The 20672-nt window shown below is 31.9% G+C and overlaps 1 protein-coding gene across 1 annotated transcript; it reads left to right on the top strand.

The window, feature by feature from the left end:
* The first annotated feature begins 8685 nt into the window (after window positions 1-8685).
* LOC132598652 (glyoxylase I 4-like) lies at window positions 8686-10305 on the top strand. The gene is made up of 3 exons (XM_060311646.1): window positions 8686-9009; window positions 9116-9456; window positions 10132-10305. The coding sequence occupies exons 1-3, from the start codon at window positions 8771-8773 to the stop codon at window positions 10221-10223; spliced, it is 672 nt and encodes a 223-aa protein (XP_060167629.1). The 5' UTR covers window positions 8686-8770; the 3' UTR covers window positions 10224-10305.
* The last annotated feature ends 10367 nt before the right edge of the window (window positions 10306-20672 follow it).

Raw genomic sequence — 20672 nt, 5'->3', positions numbered from 1 at the left:
TTATCTTCATATTGGTATTGCATTAGGAGCAAGGGAAAAATGAGACTTTTTCCGAATGGTAGGAAAAATGTTAGATGAAAAGTTTAATAGATGGCAAAATTACTCAAATCTGAATCGCACATGAACAAATTTGACTATTCTTGATTATATTTTTGTTTTACGACACGCTGTCTTATGTTACACTCAGTATCGGATTCAAAATTTTCACTCAGTGGGTTCGAAAAAAATAATAAAATCTAAATATAAAAAATAATTTTGTTGATGAGAATCGAACCTAGAATGCTAGAGACTATTTTGAACACCCTGGACCACTTAAGCTAACCATTTGCATTTATTCAGAGTGTTCAAAAGTTAATATATGTACATAAATACAAAAAGTCTACCCTACATCTACACTGTCATTTTTTGCCAAGGGTGTTCGGGCGAACACCCTCGGATACCTCTAAATCCGCCCCTTACTTACACTTCACATTGTGACCTTAACTCACTAAGTCATTACTAAACGGGTAAATGCTTTCTAATAATTGACAACCGCGAGACTTTAATTCAGACTTCTATCTATTTTAATATCATTTTAAAATGTGACATGCACCTATATCATTTTTTCTTATTTGCTTATTTTTGGTTCTGTAACAGAATAGTTTTTGGTATCATGGAGCAATATTATAAATTAACGTCACAGTTAGACCCTCAATCCATGGGAGATCACTCCTTAAAAGATTATGAAAAGAGAGGTTCTGAACAATTAACAACTAAAAAAAAAGTAAAAGATTCCTAAGTGAAACCAGTTAGAAAAATAAGTAAACATAATTGAAGAAGGTAATTGCTTTGAGGCGTGAAGAATCGACTTTCCTTAAAGAGATATTGTCTATATATAATTTAAGGAAAATACAAGTAATTCCCTTTAGAATACAACAAAGCCCGTGTTATACCTGCAGATTTTTCTTATGCTACTTCTGAAGTGTCCTTATATTTATAGATTTGAGAGATAGACTTTTCAGAATAGTCATGCCTTTTCATGAACAGATGTGTCTGTGCAATTTAAGACCTCCAAATATTTCAAACTATCTAACAATCCCCCACTAGCTAGTTTATAATATTTCTTATGATATTAGGCATACCGCAGAGTATCTTATAATAGATTTGAACTTTCCATTAGTGTAAATACTTTAAAGTTCTGACGAAGTTAGTGGTATCTTTAAAGATTTGAACCACAACTCCATGTGTCAAAGTCGAAAATATGACATACATAATATTATTTAATAGCATAGAAAACTAGTATTATGCTTTAGCACGTCTATGGCCATGCGCTCATCCTGATTTCATGAATACTTACAAGATCAACCCTTTAAGTCTTGCTTTGAAGTGGAACCACTTCAAAATTCATATAGGTGAAATTTAGCTACTATGTCCGTGTTACTGCAGACATTTACTAATTTCATTAAGAATTAATTCAACCTTTTCTCGTAACAGTTTGCACTATGGAGTTTGTCACTATGCCCCTGTTATTTCAAGCATTTAACATTTTCTTAACTCCTCACATAACAGTATACAGTACATTAGATTTAAGGCTCTAAACGAGGAGATTCGTGCTTTAGCAACACAAAGTAACTTGTTATTACCCGTTGAACTTGTATTGTTAGAGTGTATATTAACTCAAAATTGGGTTTCAATTACTTGTGTTTAGTTTAAGGGTTTTAGCCTTATTCCCTGACAATTTATTTGTACTGCATTTTCTTCTAAATAAATCCTGCAAGCTCAGTATAAATCATTGTCGCAACCGAAAGCAAATCTTTGACATATATATGATTTTCATATACCAACACGTCTAGACTTTTCATTACATATATGATTTTTGGATGATCTTAATGTAGCATCTTATAAAATAATATAAGAGTGATTGCACCATTTGTGGCCACAACTCTTAATAACACATGCATTTCTCAATCATTTCTCTTCTCTTCTAGCATATGTATGCTCAATATTTCATATATTGTGGAATAAAAGTCTGGCTTCACTCCCAAAAGTAACACTTCCATTCAAGGTACAAATCCATCTTCTTCTTTTTTTAATCATTTGATCAAATGACTCTTAAATTTATAGACCAAAAAGGCCTTTGTTCATGAACATCGTATCTCTATATACAAAGGGTTATCTAACAGACATATCTTTTCATGAGAAGTTAATACCTTTTAAGTGACACTATTTCATGAAAGAACACAATATTTATAGGAAGACTCATAACCTAACTATCAAATTAGTAGTTCCATCAACTAATCATCACCAAAATTGTGAAGTTGTAAATTCACTAACTACTATATGAAATATATATAACAAAAATATATTTTATGGGAGTTGAAGAAATAATTTTATATCTTAAACTTCTTCAAATAATATTGGCTATTAATCATAAGCCAAGCACCCCCCACACTTTAAATATTTTAAGTGTCATTTTCAAATAATACTAAACACTTGAAATCTTATTATAAAAGTTAAAACTTCTCAAGTGACATCTTTACACGAGATTCAAGCGACACCCTTTCATAAAAGAACGCATTTTTTCTGAAAAGACGTACGGTCAATCCTATTCGAATTTCTTTGATAACGGGCAATTGCTTCCTGATCACATCGACCATGTGTATGTTGCTCATGTATCATGGTCATTTTCTTCGTTCCGTTGTACGTATGGGACCATGTCAGTACATGAGAGAATATGTGGCGGGACTTGTTCGAAAAATCAAATCACTTCCTCGTCAATATTCATTTCGTATCCACAGACACGCCAACAAAGTCAGTGGGTTTACCGTTTGGTTTCACACCGTTTCACTTCTATCTGATGGATGCTTCCCCTCTCAAATCAGATTTATAGACCATTTTCATTACACGTAGGCTCGTTCATTTAATTTGGTGAATTAAAATTTCCACCAGCAAATTGTTTGTCCATGGATTTTATGAGCAGTAAACAATGACGCTTTCATTTCCAAGTACTGTATCACAGTAGACCATATTGATGTTCAGTACTTTACGTTGAATAATGAAATTGAATCCTGAGAATTCTCTTTTTCCCATAAATAATCCCATCTTCCGTGGAAAAATGAACCAACGTCCGGCAACCCAATTCATCTAGCGTCTGTCTTCTTTATCTATCCGTCAATCACTCGATCAGTTTTTTTTTTCGGAGTCTCCACCCTAGTAGAAATTGTATGTGCTTCTCAATTCAATATCTCTTTAAGATTGTTCGAACGTAATCGAAGAAGATAATTACTTTGAGGCGTGGAGAATCGATATATTACCCGTACACAATTTAGAGAATATCTCTTTAAGATTGTTAGAACATAATCGAAGATAATTACTTTGAGGCATGGAGAATCGATATTGCCCGTATACAGTTTGGAAAAAATACAAGCAATTTCCTTCAGAATACAATAAAGCCCATGTTCTACCTGCAGATTTTTCTTATATATGCTACTTCTGAAGTGTCGTTATATTTATAGATTTGAGAGATAAACTTTTCAGAATAATCATGTCTTTTCATGAACAGGTATCTATTCAATTTAAGAACTCTAAATATTAGAAAATATCTAACAAAACCGAGTAAGAGTGGGAGAAAGAAAATTAAAAAGCAAGTGAAACCGAGTAAGATTATGGGACTGACACGTCACACTGAATTGGATAGTCAAATAGACAACGGAAAAGGGCCAAAATTACCCCTGAATTTTGAGAAATAGTTCATCCATACCCTTTGTTATACTTTAGGATCAATTATACCCTTACCGTTATACTATGGGGTCAATTATACCCTTATGTCTAACAGTTGCCACGTGGCATCATCCTATCCCTTCAAAATTATTTTCCCCTCAAATAATTTTTTACCCACTAAAATAACCCAACCCGACCCGATTTTTTTTTCCAGCCAAGGGGTAATGGGTTGGGTCCGTATCACTTTGGCTGGAAAAAAAAATCGGGTCGGGTCAGGTTGGGTTATTTTAGTGGGTAAAAAATTATTTGAGGGGAAAATAATTTTGAAAGGCTGGGATGATGCCACGTGGCAGTGACAGCTGTTAGACATAAGGGTATAATTGACCCCATAGTATAACGGTAAGGGTATAATTGACCTTAAAGTATAACGAAGGGTATGGATGAACTATTTCCCAAAGTTCAGGGGTAATTTTGGCCCTTTTCCGAATAGACAAATACAAGATCCAACATTGTGCGCTCGTGATTTTGTTATCTGCATTTTACATTAGAAAGTTTAACTTTTTCCTTTTTGTGGTACTTGAATCCATGTTCATTTATTTTGTACACTCGTATACATACATGCATAATATTTAATGAAAATAAAGAATACGAAGATCAAAGAGTAATACAGTAACATTTATGACCGTACGAAGTTGCCAAAATATTCAATTCAACTATAGTTGGCTTGAGCATCTCTTCGATCATGCAAACAATTTTGTCCTCACTTTAGCTGCGGTGAAGATATTAGCACATTTAAAACCAGTTCAAGACACACCAAGATCAACCAAAAAAACAAGGAATCTCTTCTTTTTCTTCTATTGATATTTACCCCGCTGCTGATTGATCAGATTCTTTGTAGAGACATGGTCCAAGCTTCATATGATATTTATTGGCACTGAAGAAGATGTAAGGTTGGTCTCATCAGAAAGTAATACACATGGCTTGCTAATACGAACTGCAAAACACATGGTCAGATTGCCAATGACCCCAACTATTGCAACCCCTATATAGATTCCTATCTGATTATGAAGTTCAAAACACAATCAAGTGCTATCATAATGCTACATGCAACACATAAACGTGGCTTCTGTGTAAAGCAGCACATATTGAATCACCCCGTTTCTTTTTCAAACAAGTGTATGAGGAACTGTTTGCTCTAATTCAAGAAATGAGAAATAGCTCATTAGCCCATTCAATTTATGGGAAGAGGAAAATAGTTCATTCATTATTATTTAAAGCAGCACAAAATATATTGCAGACTAGATTTTTAGAAGAGCTGCAGATTCTAATACGACATACACTCAATAGTATATCTCTTACCTTCCCATCTTATATACTAATCATCTACTCATTCAGTAACCTCTAAATTCTCATAAGCAACTACTTTTCCTAACAGTTTAGAGTCTGTAAAAACATAAACTAAGTCAGTTCTCTCTCTAATTACATTTATCTAGTTTTATCTTTGCATGACCTTTTACTTGTTACTTGCATAGAAAGTCACTTGAATATGAACTTGTTTCCACATCATTAATTGAACAACTACATCATAGTGGTTTCCTGAAAAAGCTGGTCAATTTTTTTCAGAAGAATATCATTACACTTGTGATACAACTTCAACATCACTCTAGGAGAAATCTAGTCAATGGAGCTCTTTTTCTAGTCTTAAGAGGAAACAGTTACAGAATTGCAACTATGAATTAGGATCGAGGTTCATAACGATATGTATTGCTTCTTTCTTAAAGCTGCAAATGACTGAAAGAATAATAGAAAATCAGAGACATCTATTCTACCTATTAACCATAGAAGCAACTCAAGCCCTTCATCTATGGCAGTTCATAATGACAAATAAAGTTCTCAAGAAATAGCCTGCAACCACAGATAGTATCATCTCTGGTGGATGAATCTGAGTAAAATATCTTGGGTTAGTATGAATAAACTAATCACTTCGAAATAAATAAAGCTTCATAATTCCAAAATTAAAATGAGTTCTTCACCCACCCTGATCAAATGAAGAAAAAGAATAATCCGAAGTATCTGGAAGAATAAAGAGATACTTTGGATGATAATCTTACCATGATCAAATAAATCAAGAAAGCATTTGCAGAAGATAAACGACAGTTAAATCAAGAGCTCAGATTTTTCCTGTTCAAAAAAAGTCCATGTTTTTTCCTTGCTGAAGAAAAATTCACAGAAATAGAGCATGTTCATTTTTTAATTGAATAAAGAAAGCGGAGCAGACAAGGTGATTTTACATAAACAAAGAAACATCCAACAAAATTATGAAACGAAAATATTGCAAATCGCTCCGACTCCTCTAGTCTTGTGTTGTTCATAACTCAATCGATCACTCTTTTAAAGTTATTGAGGAAATCCATTTGACAGTCTAAATATTGTATTTTCTCTATTTAAATAATATATATTTGTTAGACTATACATTTTTTTTACGTGGCTCCGTTCAATATTAGTATAAGTAAACTACTATATTTGTTAATTTAATTTGCCTTAAGACAGAGTTTTACCTATCTTAAGCTAGAGTTTTGCAGACAAATAATTCTGCATTGCGAAACACAAATTCTGTCTTGCGATTTTTTAAAATTTTTGAGTAAGCGGAAGTTTGAGTCCAGAATCAAGGGGTTTGTGGCGTTTGTAGCGAAGGTCAAAAATTAAAGATCACCACCGAATAAGGGCAAATTGCCCTTGGTATATTGTATTAAGCCGCATAAATTCTGAGCAACCCTGCAATGCTATAACTCAGTGGTGCACCACATAAATCTGGCCGCATACAGCTTTCGGCAACTTGCAAACAAAGTATGATTAAGAAATGAAAAAACAATAAGATATAAGTATCCTTAAACTAAATTATCAACAGAGCAAAAGGCATGGGACTCTTTATACCATTAACCGTTCCAATCGTCTGAATATAGAAGACGCGTAAATTTTGAGAGAAAAAAAGACTGATGAGAAAGGAAAAATCTACCCAGCACAAAAACAACTGAAGAAAGACTCTCTGACCAGAAGAAGGACCAATTTGGGGCAAACAGAATGCATTAATTTTGCTGAGAGAATACAGTAACAGAGAAGATATTAAACACAAGTAAGAGAAAATTGAGAGACGATGAAAGAAGGAATAGTGTTTGGGAAGTAAAAGTAAAAATGGATGAGGAAACCAGGAGATAAACACGTGTACCCAAAAGAGGAAACGTGTAAGTGCTCATATTATAATGCATGCACGTGTTCGTACATCTTCTTGGTACAGTTCTATTTATATTTAATACAACACTTTACTGCAGTGTTCGTCCCTTAGCTTGTTCACTTCTAAATATGGTAGGTAAAGGTAAATATAAGCTGGGATAAGTCTTGAATCTTGAGTAACATGTGCTTCTTGTGAGAAATGAATTTCTGACAAAAGAATCAGTAGGAAACTTAGCTATTGCAACTTTGCAAGGTACAACTCATGTGTACAGTGTTGGGGGACATCAAACCATACTCGGTGGATTAGAAAAGAAAAAAAAAATCATTTATGGCAAATCAAATAATTTAATTTTAGCTTTCACAAATAAAAGTGAAATACAAGTTAAATAATCACAAATAAGTAGTAATTAATAATTAAAAATTACTAATATTAATAACATGTGTAATTTTATGTGTCTAATTTTATGTATCTTAGTGTCTAACTTGACATGAAGTTAAATATAAAAACAGAGATCTTTCCGCATACATAAAAGTACCCATAGAATTTGTGTTTATTAAAGATATACCATGACATCTTTACAGGAACAAGAGTATATTACGTACTATGGGAAAATAGTAATTAAAGTTAAATATTTTTAAAATAGAGAAATGTTTTATTCTTTATTTAGTTGATGATGTCTTCTACACGTCACCTCATGTGTAGTTCTGTCGTGTCGGGTATGGTTCGTTTTAAAAAAAAATCTCTGTGACTTTAAAAAAATAAGTCTACCCACTTTTTTAAACGAATCAGATCCGACCTACTAGAAAAAAAAAACTATGTCGCCTTAAAAAGTATGTCTGTTCAAAAAAATGGGTAGATTTGTTCTTTTAAAGTCACGTGGCATTTTTTTCAAAAAAAATAAAAATAAAAAACCTAAATGATTTTTTTTTTTAAATCTCGTTAGCGAAAAAGATATATTTGCACCATTTTGTAACAGCAAGGTATATTTGCATCATTTTGTAACGAGGGGTATATATGCTCTAATTAGCAAAGTTGAGGGGTATATTTGCACCTTTGCCCTATTTTTAATAATTGATGGTGGTGAAACTCGAATTCATGACCTCTTGTCTACTTTGATACCATATTAAAATGTTTTACTATCACATCTAAAAGTTTAAGCTGTTAGCTTTTATTAAGTTCTCAATAAGATGTACTCGACACTGATCGTGTAGATGGTATAAATCCTAGATATTAATTAATACTAGTCTACTAGTTACTAGTAAGTACTTTTGAGTGAAATTAAGGCCCCGTTTGTCCATTGATACCAAAAAAAAAAATCATTTTTTTTTGGAATTTTGAAGTTGGAGTTGGAGTTGTGTTTGACTATAGTTTTTGAAATTGTAGTTTTTGGTGAAATGTAGTTATAAAAAAGTGAAAAAAATTTGAAAAACAAGTTTTTTGAGTTTGGTATTCCGGAATACAACTTCAAGTTGTATTAGGAATTCTCATAGCCAAACGCTGATTCCGGAAAAAAGTGAAAAAAAATTCCTGAATAAAGTGAATAATTCTTATGGCCAAACGGGGGCTAAGTAGGGAGAAGATAGGTTATGTTTGGCCTTAGCTGGATAATTAAGGGCACAAATTAAACGCCCATCGTACGTTCTTACCTAACCCCACCCACCCTGACCCGGTCTCAGTACAACTGAAAGAGCTCATTCGTGCTTATATATGTGTGTGCACTTATATGTTAAGTTCCTCACACAACTAAAGGAGTATTCATTCATTTCAATCTACTTTATTATTCCAAATACATTATCTTAGCTATACACTTAAAAGTGTGAAAGAGTGGAGAAAGAAAGAATGGGAAAAGAGATAGTGAGAGCAGAATCAGGTGATGAGTCAACCTTCAACTGGTCATCAGATTCATCATCAATACCATCATCCGCATTTGACCAAGAGGAAAATAGGATGCCTTTGTTGGCATTGAACCATGTTTCCTATGCTTGCAAGTCTGTTCCCAAAAGTGTCCAATTCTATGTGGAAGTTCTTGGCTTTGGTCTCATTCAGAGGCCCTCTTCTTTCGAATTTGAAGGAGCTTGGTATGTTTATTAATTTGCCATTCTCCATGTGTATTCACAGTAAGTTGAGTGCTTACGAAAATATATAATTAATTTCCTTCTTTTTTAAAAAATAATAATTTTACAGGTTGTTCAACCACGGAATTGGAATACATTTGATAGGGGAAAAAAATGCACCGTCAAAGCAGGGGAAAATAAACCCAAAAGACAATCACATTTCATTCCAATGCTCAGATATGAACCTTATTATTCAGAGATTGCATGAGATGAAGATCGAGTATGTTACAGCTATTGTGAAGGATGGTGGAATCACAGTGGATCAACTCTTTTTTCACGACCCAGATGGCAATATGATTGAGATATGCAATTGCCAAAATATCCCAATTCTTCCAATTTCCTCTTGTCCTCTCAAGAAGCTCTCCAATCTTCCAACATTTAACCAAGCAACAATTCCAAATTCTTTCTACGGTATGCACGTCTCTTCTTGTTTCAGTATCCCACGGAGTATATTTTATTAAGAAAAAAAACCTTCAGGCGCACAAAGTAGTACCTCACGTTCACCCAAGATGGTAGGAATGATGAGGGGCCGCACGGCCAAGGGGTGTGACATAGTTGTCTACCCTATGCACGTATTAATGACTGGCTTCTCAACCCGAACCCAAGAGCAGAATTTAAGTTTTTAAATTTTGAATAAAATATTTATACGTATTAAGTAAATTTCTTATATCAATATAGATTTTTGCTAAAACTATCCGTAACTAAATCTAGCGTGGAGCCTACCGAATTATAGGTCACATGGAGTTCAATCCTTCTTATATTTAAAAAAGAAAATAATTAACTTCCATACACTATTAGTGTAAAAAAAATAAAAAAGTATATATACTGTTCGGTCGTCCAAAAAAAAAGTTGCAAGTAGCTGTGCATGATAAATTGGATAGTGTGAAATTTCTTTATATTGTCTATGCATATAAGTTGTGTCCTTTAAAAAAATAGTTTCAAAATGACGACAAGTTTTTTTTTTTCCAAACTATCTATAAGTTTGATTAATTCTCAACGGCGCTGGAAGGGGGAGAATTAGACGTGAACCTTTTATTTAGTACAGTATTATAGTACATGATCTAATTTGCGTGTTTGAAAATGCAGGGAAAGGAACCAGTAAGAAGAATTGCGTTGGAGAAATGGAATATGTTATGATGGAGAGCTTAGCCATGAATATGATGGACATTGCATTTTGAATTAATTATACATAGCTTGTACGAGACGAGTCTTTTTTTTTGTACTGTTGCCACTGCATATATTAATAAAACCACTTTTTTTAGAGGATACGAAGGTTCGAATTTTTTTAGTACTATTATTTATTTCGCAAACTGTTACATACATATATAATTTAAAATATACTATTGGAATGAAATGAAGTTAGTTAAAGAGAGCTGAATGTTATCCTATCAACGATCCCAACTTATTTGTGATGCGTGAAATTTGACAATTTGGAATTTGGAGTCCTGTTTGCCAAAATGAATCTTGACAATCTTTTGATTCCTAAGTTTAGCATTAGCGTTAACTAGAGTTAATACCTAAAAATTCGCCTAAACTATCCACGGTCTATTAGTTTAATACTTAATAAATTATGAGGTGTTACTGTTACCCTAAACTATAACATTTTTTATCTAAAAACCTTCACTGTCAAGTGGAAAGGAGAGTGGTCTCACTATCTTTATAGTGTGATAGGCCAGAAATAGGTCAAAAAGCATCCATATGGCATTTTACATTATTTAAAAAAAAAAAAAAACTTCTGGTAATCTCAATTAAAAAGTCATAACTCATAATGCGCACAACATTTATTTTAATTATGTTTTAATATTTAAAATTTTCAATTAGATTTATTCTTATTAAGTAAATTTTTGTTCTAATTTACAATTAGGTTTATTTTTATTGCTTAATTTTTATATTTTATCGTTATTTAAAATATGAGTTTAATTTTCAACTGAATACATTGTTATAAAAAGAACTATTGAATTTTGAAGAAGAAGCAAAAGAAATCCATAGACGTAAATAAGCCAAGATGAAAGAACAAATAAGAAAAAAAAAATGTTTTATGCTTTAATAATGTACAACGTTTTTTTGTTAATTTTTTAGTATTACTATTATTTTTTGAGTTATTTTTTAAGTTGAGCCTATTGTTATGATAAAATATTAAAATTCAGTCGTAATTGTTAACTAGATTTTTTTTTTTTTCAGACTATTTTATTTTTACGTTACGTACTTTAAGGTAGTGGGCTTCGATTAGTTATTTTAAGTATGGTGTGAATGAATGTAGGGTATAAAAAGAGACAAACTCATTATGCAGATTGTAGAGACAGATTCAAGAGATATCTTTCACTGCCAATAATAATTTTTTTAAAAAAGGAGATATGAAAAAATGTATGATATGTTGTTTGTGGAAACCATAAAATGATGTGCACATTGAATATTCTAAATTGAATAATTTAATAATTAAGTACACACAAAGCAACAAATTCAGCCTTCATCAATAGAGGCGAAATCTGGATATGAAGTTTATGAGTTTAGAATTCTAGTTCTTTTAAATTTATGTGGAATTGGATATGGTAATAATTGATCACATGTTATGTTGAAATTTTCAATATCTTCGTTAAATTGTACACTTCATTTCAAAAGTTTTTGCAAATTATGTCACAAAACTCTTGAAAGTATTAGATAAAGAAAAAATAACAATTATCGAAGTCGTGAATAAACAGCAAATTAAGAGTTGGCAAACCTAATAACATTGTAGTCTTGATTACTTCTTCTTACTCCATATTAAATATCAACGAACAGTGGGAACATCTTTGTTAATGTGTAAAGGAGGATACCTGAAGCTACAGTACTATATATTGAGAAAAAAACGTGGACATAGATTCAAGACGACTCGCTTTCACAGTGCTGACCTATAATTGTATATTCTCTCGAAGATTAACTAAGGGTATCTGCAAGTAATTAAGTACTTATTCACTAATTATACAATTAGAAAATCTTCAAAATGGCTGGCATTGCCAACTAACCTAACCGTCTAAGATAAAAATATAAAAAGGACTATTTCGTTCTCTTATGTGTGAGAACCAAATAATTGGACACTTGACCCCTTGGGAGACATTAACTAGCTAGTCTATTTTTCAAAGAAAAACAGATCAAATATTAAAAAATCCAATTGATTTTGTAGTATAGTGGCACCACTATCGTGCTAGTCAAATGCAAATCCGGCATTAAATATAATCCGCTCTATCTGAATACTTTTGTAAACGAAAATTTTCAAAACGAACCTACGAGTCTTCAACCCCTTGATTCACATGGTTCTTAGGGTTTGTTTATAACTTCGAATTCACATTAGTAGATTTTAGCCATCATTCTATATTGTTATTATTGAAGGGTTCGTTGTTACGAATTAATTATCAAGCGGAAAAAGGAATGAACACACAATGAAATAAGATTTGGTTAGCTTGGTTTGACGTACTATTTCATCACCCTCTATCTCTCTAAATTAATGAAAATGGCCACCTTGGTGGTTTTAATTTAATTAAGTCTTCTTAGACTTAATACTCCTATTACTTAACATATCATAAAATACAGCATTAATTACAAAAGGTCTATTGACCATAAAAATAACATTGATTATTAATTTATGACGGTTGCTTACTTGCTTGTTGAACTACTATAGTTTTTAAAATTAATATATCAGTCTCCATTTCACACTCTTTATCTCTCTCTTGTATTAATAACAAAATAAGCTTGCCACGCACCTTAATTGTTGGCTTTTATTTAACTTTTGCTGTAGACTTTATAATATACATTAAATTAATTTAACCTGCATGACATAATGTCTGATTATAACATGCAGCATGATATACATTAAATTTATAATTTAATGATTATGTCTGATTATAACATGCAGCATGACATAATCAGAAGACGTATATAGACCAAATTAGTAACATTGCTTATTAATTACTCCTGTAACACACCTAACTTGTTAAACTACTACCATAGTAGTCTTGACGGAAATTAAATGGGGGATTTATTAATCGGGATTGCTATACAGATTTGGTCTCGTTCTGTGGACGACCATGACCAAGGAAAAAACTCAAGTGTTTCTTGAGTTTTTCATAAGGTAATCATTGCAAAAAAAAAAAAAAAAATTGTTATTCAGTCATGCAAGAGGTACTTTTTCCCTTGATTATACAGTAATTTGGCTTCATAGGAGTGAAAGCTCTAACATTTACTTGACTCAAACAAAATGTTGAGCGATATCCCTCTTTCAATTTTTCTCTTATATTTGTGAGAACTTGTGAAAGAAACATGATAAAAGATTTACTGGTTTTTTTTTTCATCCTGTGTTGTCAGATATTCATGTTGGAGCCCGATTAATTTAAAATATTTAGTTAACTTTGTAATTTTGATAAAGTTCGAGAACCTGGCATAACACATTTAATATATAAGTTTTTTTTTTTTTTTTACATCCTTGGATATATCTAACTAAGAAATAATGGATTTCTAATATAAACTCAAACCAGAATTTCGTCTTTGGTTGGCAATCTCTAATCTTGCGTCCTTCTTACCCTAATCTATAAATAAAATGCTTTAACTTGCGCTTTCTTTTTCAAGAGAAAAGGACAAAGGAGTAATTAAACGAGTCAAAGAAGAAACTATAAAATGCACGACCGTTCAATTACTTTATCATTTTAATTAATTTTATCATTTGATTCTGAAGAGACGCTAACGTACGTAGAAATTTCGAAAGCAACATAAGATGGTTACTTCCACTGCTCCACAAATGAAAGAAGTAAGAAGCTGCATGTCATCTAAAACTTAAGGTGTTATGCAGAAGGAATACACATGCTTTAATTTGGGGAAAGGTCCAAAATTAATTTCGCGGCCCATGTATTATTATTCAATAGTATTTTCCTTTGTCATATTTTGTGGTCCATTTATACTTTTTGTATCAGCAATTTGTCTCGTTAACCTTGTCACTGACAAACTCCAACATGAAATAAGAGACTTCACACGTTCAAATTTTTTGATAAAAAAAGCTGAAATTCACCCAATAAATTTAACTTGGGTTTAGAATTACCCTCAAGTTGAAACTTCATAATTAGGAGCAAAAGCAAAAACGAGACTTTTTTTCTAACTGCAAGAGTAATATTAGACCAAAAGTCTAATGAAAAATAATATTATCCAGCATAGAATAGTACTTGAGCAAATTTGACCTTTTTCTCGTTAATCTATTTTGGTTTTACGATTTTATTGTCTTAAGTTACACTTTACGCTGTCACCTTAACTCATTACCGATCGTGTAACAATGCTTTCTAATAATTGTCAATATAATAGCGAGACTTTAATTCAGACTTCTCTGTCTATTTTTTTAATACCATTTTAAAATGTGACACCTATCTCTTTCTTTTCTTTTCTTTTCTTTGTTTTATCTTTTGTTCCGCAACAGAGTACGTTTTGGTATCATGTGATATGGAATACTATATAACTTATGTACACGTTGACCCTCAAACCATGGGAGATCACTCCTTTAAAAGATTACAAAAAGAGAATTCCAAAGTCATGAAACCGAATAAGAATGGCGAGAAAAAAATAAAGAGCAAGTGAAACCGAGTAAGATTATGGGACTGACACGTCACTGATTGAATAGACAAATATAAGTACGGATCAGCCTTGAATCTTGAGTCCGTGTGCTTTGAGAAATGAATTTCTGACAAAAAAGAACAAGAAAAACGTGCTATTGATTGCAGGGATAAAGTTGTGTATGGGAGGACATCAAAACACTCTCTGCGGATTAGAAAAAAAAAATAGTGTTCCTTCCTATCGAAATAATTGAGATTTTAATCACTAAAAGTTGTTCGGAATAAATGATGTTCCGCAAAATCAAGAAAATCTTTTTTTTTTTTTTCAAATGGTCCTTGACATATTCTTTTATCCCCACAATAATTGTGTCAACATGAAAAGAAAAGAAAAACATAATTAAGGATATATAAGTCAAACACCCTCTTAATTTTTAGGATTTAGTGAATTCCTTAATCTCTTAAAATCTCAATTATTTTGAACCGTTATAGTACATTATTGCAAATCAAATAATTATTCTTTAGCTTTCACAAGTAAAAGTGAAATTACAAGTCAATTACTCCTATTAATTATAATTAAGAGTAATAAAAATTACTGCTATAAAGACATATTTGTATGTTTTTATGTGTTTTATTTTATGTATCAGTGTTTAACTTGATACGAAGTTAATATAGAAACAAACATCTTTTGTACATATCGGAAGTATTCACATATATAATTTTTGTTACTAAACATATCATTATTTCTATGGAGCATATTATTATGGATAAAATATATAGTAAAATATATAATTTTTTAAATAGAGAAAGGTATCTTTCACTTTGCGCTCTAACCGGGAAACGAATTGGCAACAGTTTCTTCGAAGCCTTTCCCTGGTCATTGACTATCCATCTCAGAATTGGTATGGACGAGGGAAATCTAAACATTTAATTAAAATAAAGCAATGCAATGATTCTTACAGATGTTCACGCAATATAATTTTCTCTCAGTGCTTTGAATATCTAACTTATTTATTATGGTGATGATATGTAGCTCAAAGCAAAAAATGAGGATACATAGTAGTCGATTTCAATTGATTTGGAATTGAGGATGGTGGTTGTTGTTGTTTGGAATGTTAAAGTGAAAAAAATTGAATGTAACCAAGCGAGAAGCAGAATTAAAAGAGGAGAGTATAATATAAAATTGAAGGGATAGAATATGTAATTAATGGTACGGTGCGAATCCAAGCTAGATATATTTTTGAGTGAAATTAAGGAAGGGGGATAGGTTGTGTTTGGCCTTATAAATTTGCCCACTAAATTTAACTTGGGTTTAGAATTACCCTCAAGTTGAAACTTCATAATTAGGAGCAAAAGCAAAAACGAGACTTTTTTTTTTTCTAACTGCAAGAGTAATATTAGACCAAAAGTCTAATGAAAAATAATACTGTATTATCCAACATAGAATAGTACTTGACCAAATTTGACCTTTTCCTCGTTAATCTATTTTGGTTTTACGATTTTGTTGTCTTAAGTTACACTTCACACTGTCACCTTAACTCATTACCAATCGTGTAACAATGCTTTCTAATAATTGTTAACTCATTACCAATCGTGTAACAATGCTTTCTAATAATTGTCAATATAATAGCGAGACTTTAATTCAGACTTCTCTGTCTATTTTTTTAATACCATTTTAAAATGTGACACCAATCTCTTTCTTTTCTTTTCTTTGTTTTATCTTTTGTTCCGCAACAAAGTACGTTTTGGTATCATGTGATATGGAATACTATATAACTTATTGTTGGAAATCTTACGGAAAATACTTCATCATGAGCACGTGTAGGGACTTTTCTTCATCACGAACACTTATAGGAACTTCTTTTTCACTTGAGAAAAATGCTCGATCACGAACAATTGTAGAGAATTCTTCGTAGCTTGAGGCATGCCAATGGCACTGTCCTTAAGGATATTTCACCCGGTATGGGTGTATCCCCCAGGATTCAACAAGCTCTTCTAGTATAAAACTAGGAGCCAGAATCTAACAAAAATTTCACAAAGTAGAAAACTCAACATAGAAGGAAGAATATATCTTTGTATGAATGTGTCTCACTCGTTTCTTTTTTTTTTTTTATCCCCAAAGCAAAAAAGTTGGACTGTTTATTTATAGGTAGAAGAACCACCAAAATAGACCAAATAATGTTAGAAAACGTTCATTCTTAAAGACATTATAGTAAAGGTCATTCAAGTCATAGTAAAGACCCAAACATTAATCTGATAGCTAACGGCTCCAATTGTTAACCAAATAATGATTAGTCAAAACAATTAAGTAGTATATTGAAAACTAATTAATATGATATTAATAGTATGAATGTAGATATAATTTGGACCATTTCTTTTTGAGATACTAAATTCATTTTTTCACAACAATCCCCCACTATCTCAAAAAGAATAATAAGAAATAGAATGAATTAAGAAGTTTTGTTGGGTTTTCACATAAGAGTATAATGCATCGAATCTGGTGTCTCGTAGACTATGAACCAGATCTAGATAAATAAGATTAAACTTACAGAATAATTGGTGAAGTTTAGAACTTCTATGAACCAAAATTTCTTTTGTAAGTCTAGGGTCTTATTCTATCACATTATACTCGCACAATCTTTGTCGTTATCACGATTTTGCGCTAAGAGACCATGCGCGTGTCCTGGTATTCATGAGTGCTCTAGAAATCTATCACAATTTTATAGAAGCGGCACCACTCCACACTCATATAGATCCACCCATCAAGTGTACTCTGCAGAGCAATACACCACCTATAAAGGATATGGTAATGGATTAAGAGTTTATAACTCAGCCTCACTTTACCTTGCAGAATTGCACTATATTCACACACCATAGGAAGGGATATAATTTTATAGTGCACACTTGATCAACTAATGACTTGTTATTACCCATATGAACCTAATTCATGGGATCTCCAATCACATAGGTTGGGTTACCATCATTGTTGATCTTCTCAAATTGACTTAAAAATCCATTCCCCTCGATGTTTCTTATAGTTTGTGAATTGATCAGATTCACCTTCACCTTCACATAATTTACATAATTAATTTCATTTCATAGCAGCTGCTTTAACACATTATGTCTCAAATACATATGTCTATTTTTGCCATTTAAAAATTTATATTTCACTACATTTATTGTCGCTTGACGACCACAATATATAGACACAAAAGATGTTGGCTTTATTCCAATTGGAATACTCACTACGAGGTCTCTTCAACATTTAGCCTCATCACCAACCAACTCCAAAAATTCACTATATTTAGTACCATAATTATAGTACCTCTCAAATATATATTTTTCCAAAACCAAGGAGCATAACATTATAAGACACCCCCACACTCTCAAATATTTCAATCTAAACATAAATATATATAGATGAAAATTTGCGAACATCTTATCATCTCAAAACGTCTGATAATATTTGAATATAATGAAGACCATAAAAACTCATCAAATGGTGATTTAATTTGTCAAAATAAAATTCAACGGTCACCTTTTTTTCCTCATGTTTAATATGAGCCATTAACGCCAATAAAACTAATCATTCAACACAAAAGAGTCAGTATGATGAACATCAAATTCTTATCTTTAAATTCAAATGTAAAACTGTCACAACTATTACATTTAAAAACCATTCAAATGATTGCAGACTAATATAATATCCAAATAACGTATACAATTAGGCATATAACAAATAATGATTTCATCATTAACACCACATAAAGATTATTCAAGGCGATTTAATATATTAAATATTCTGTTATAACTTTGCACAATTTGAATAGAGAGACCATTCAACTGGTTTGATAAGCTTTTAAAGCTACGTTTGAATTGTAAAATAATGTTTCATTAATATAATATTAAAGTAATAAATCTAGACAAAAACTCTGCAATATCAACTTTATCTATTTCAAACAAGAGAAACTTGAACTTGTATTTTCTTATATAAGAAAAACTAATATATCCAAGTCTAACTTACCATAAACTAAATGAAATAATCATGTAAACACAAGTACTAGCATTTTCACCTTGGAAGATATTAGGCACAAACAAATCATGATTACAAAATTCTTTGCCAATAAAAACATTGTTTTTGGTCAACATGATTATCAGGCTCAAAATAAACTTTCACCCCCACTTTTCCTAATAATCTCATAGAAACAAAATTGGTTTAAAAATCTTAGGAACATGCATGTACCACCTCAGTTAGTGTCAATGTTTTTCCAAATATGTGTTCAAGAAGAGAATTTTACATTCCAAGAACTTGAGTAGTTCTAGAATCACCAACATAAATCAGTCATTCTTTTTCTTCAACTTGGGTGTAGAACTCAAAATTATTTTAGCACAAATATGCTTAGTAGCACCAAAGTCTAACACCCAATCTCTCACACTAGCCACAAGACTCGCTTGAGAAATGACCACAACAATTATATCATCTGCTTAGCCACACTTATTTTACTTAGCGGGATTATCATTTCTCCGAATCTTCTTCTATATTGAGAGATATAACGACTTAGTTTACCACACACGTAATTATAGCACTACTAAAAAAACAGTGAAATTTGACCAAAATTTTCGACCACATGAGGTCGAAAAAGGCCAATTTTCGACCAAAATTTCGACCACAAGGCATGGTCGCTAACAGCTAGGGTGAAATTTTTTTCGACCTCACGCGGTCGAAATAAGTTTTCTACCTAAATTACGAAAATAATTTTTTCGACCACCTGAGGTCGAAAAAAGTTATTTTTATTTAAATATTAATAAAAAATTTCGACCGCGCGCGGTCGAAAATATTATTTTTATATAAATATATTTTTAAAGTTTTCGACCTCTTGTGGTCGAAATATGGAAGAATATTAAAAAATAAAAATAAAAAATCATAATTTCCACCACATGAGGTCGAAATTTAGCAATATTGTTGCCAGATTTCGACCTCATGTGGTCGAAATTCAAAATGTTTCCCAATTTTTTGACCTCATGCGGTCGAAATTCTAATTTCTGGGTACAATTTCGACCTCACTAGGTCGAAAATTATCAATATCTGGGTTGATTTTCGACCTAATGCGGTTGAAAATCTGGAAAAAAAAATTCAGCATTCAGCTGCTTTTATAGCATCCCACCAGCCAATCTCATTCATCAACCAAATCAACAATGCAATTCATCAACACATCCAATTCATCAAAATACTTCTACAATCAAATTCAACCTCAAATTCCAATTTAAAATACTTCTAATTCAAATTACAACTACATTGATACACTTAAACATCATAAATTTAAACAACCATAAACTACATTCTACAATCAAATTCACCTTCAAAGTACTTCTAATTCGAATTAATACTACATTCAAACACTTAAATATCATATACATATCCAAGAAAACATAGCAAAATTAGAATCCAAAAGTATACGAATCAAAAAGTCAACGCTGGGTGTTAGAGACATGATCCGAATCCTCCTCACTATCCTCATCCACAAAACCATGATCTACGTTGGCCTGTGACCTACATCGTCTACCATGGGAAGGTCGTCTACGTTACCCCAATTATCACACACCATCTACACAATAAAAAAAAGGTTAGAAAAAAGGGTATTATTCCTAATTCATAGAAGGACATCACATTTAGCAGACCCCAATTGGCTGGACCTAATTCCACTACTAAATACCAAACCTTCCCTGTATCTTGTTTCTTCTTGTTATTTCCTTTCTTGGATTTAATAAATTCTGCAATACACTACACACATTATGGGGACTTTGTGTTTTATGTTTTTATTGTTTCGATTTGATTTGTATTTGGACTTTAGTTGAAAAATATGGAACAGATTTTTTCTACTTTCTTTATCTTAAGCAGAGATTGGCACCCTTCACTCTGCTCTTTGTGGCATGTTGTGGTTGGAACTTTTTAAATGCACTGCAGATCAAGATGTGGAATTTACATTTGTTTTTAAAATAACTACATATATAAAAGGTATTATACTCGAGCATAAGATAATGAGTGCGCTCAAACCTGCTGTC

The sequence above is a fragment of the Lycium barbarum genome, chromosome 6 (assembly GCF_019175385.1).
Source record: "Lycium barbarum isolate Lr01 chromosome 6, ASM1917538v2, whole genome shotgun sequence".
Classification (NCBI taxonomy): Eukaryota; Viridiplantae; Streptophyta; class Magnoliopsida; order Solanales; family Solanaceae; genus Lycium; species Lycium barbarum.
The sequence above is the reverse complement of the archived record's forward strand: the minus strand, read 5'-3'. Positions and strand labels throughout refer to the sequence as shown.

What these genes read in the sequence shown, in the direction of transcription:
- LOC132598652 (XM_060311646.1), top strand. Translation starts at nt 8,771, where the DNA reads ATGGGAAAAGAGATAGTGAGAGCAGAATCAGGTGATGAGTCAACCTTC. An exon ending in TTCGAATTTGAAGGAGCTTG is followed by an intron (nt 9,010 to 9,115) that starts GTATGTTTATTA and finishes ATAATTTTACAG; the next exon opens with GTTGTTCAACCACGGAATTG. An exon ending in AATTCCAAATTCTTTCTACG is followed by an intron (nt 9,457 to 10,131) that starts GTATGCACGTCT and finishes TTGAAAATGCAG; the next exon opens with GGAAAGGAACCAGTAAGAAG.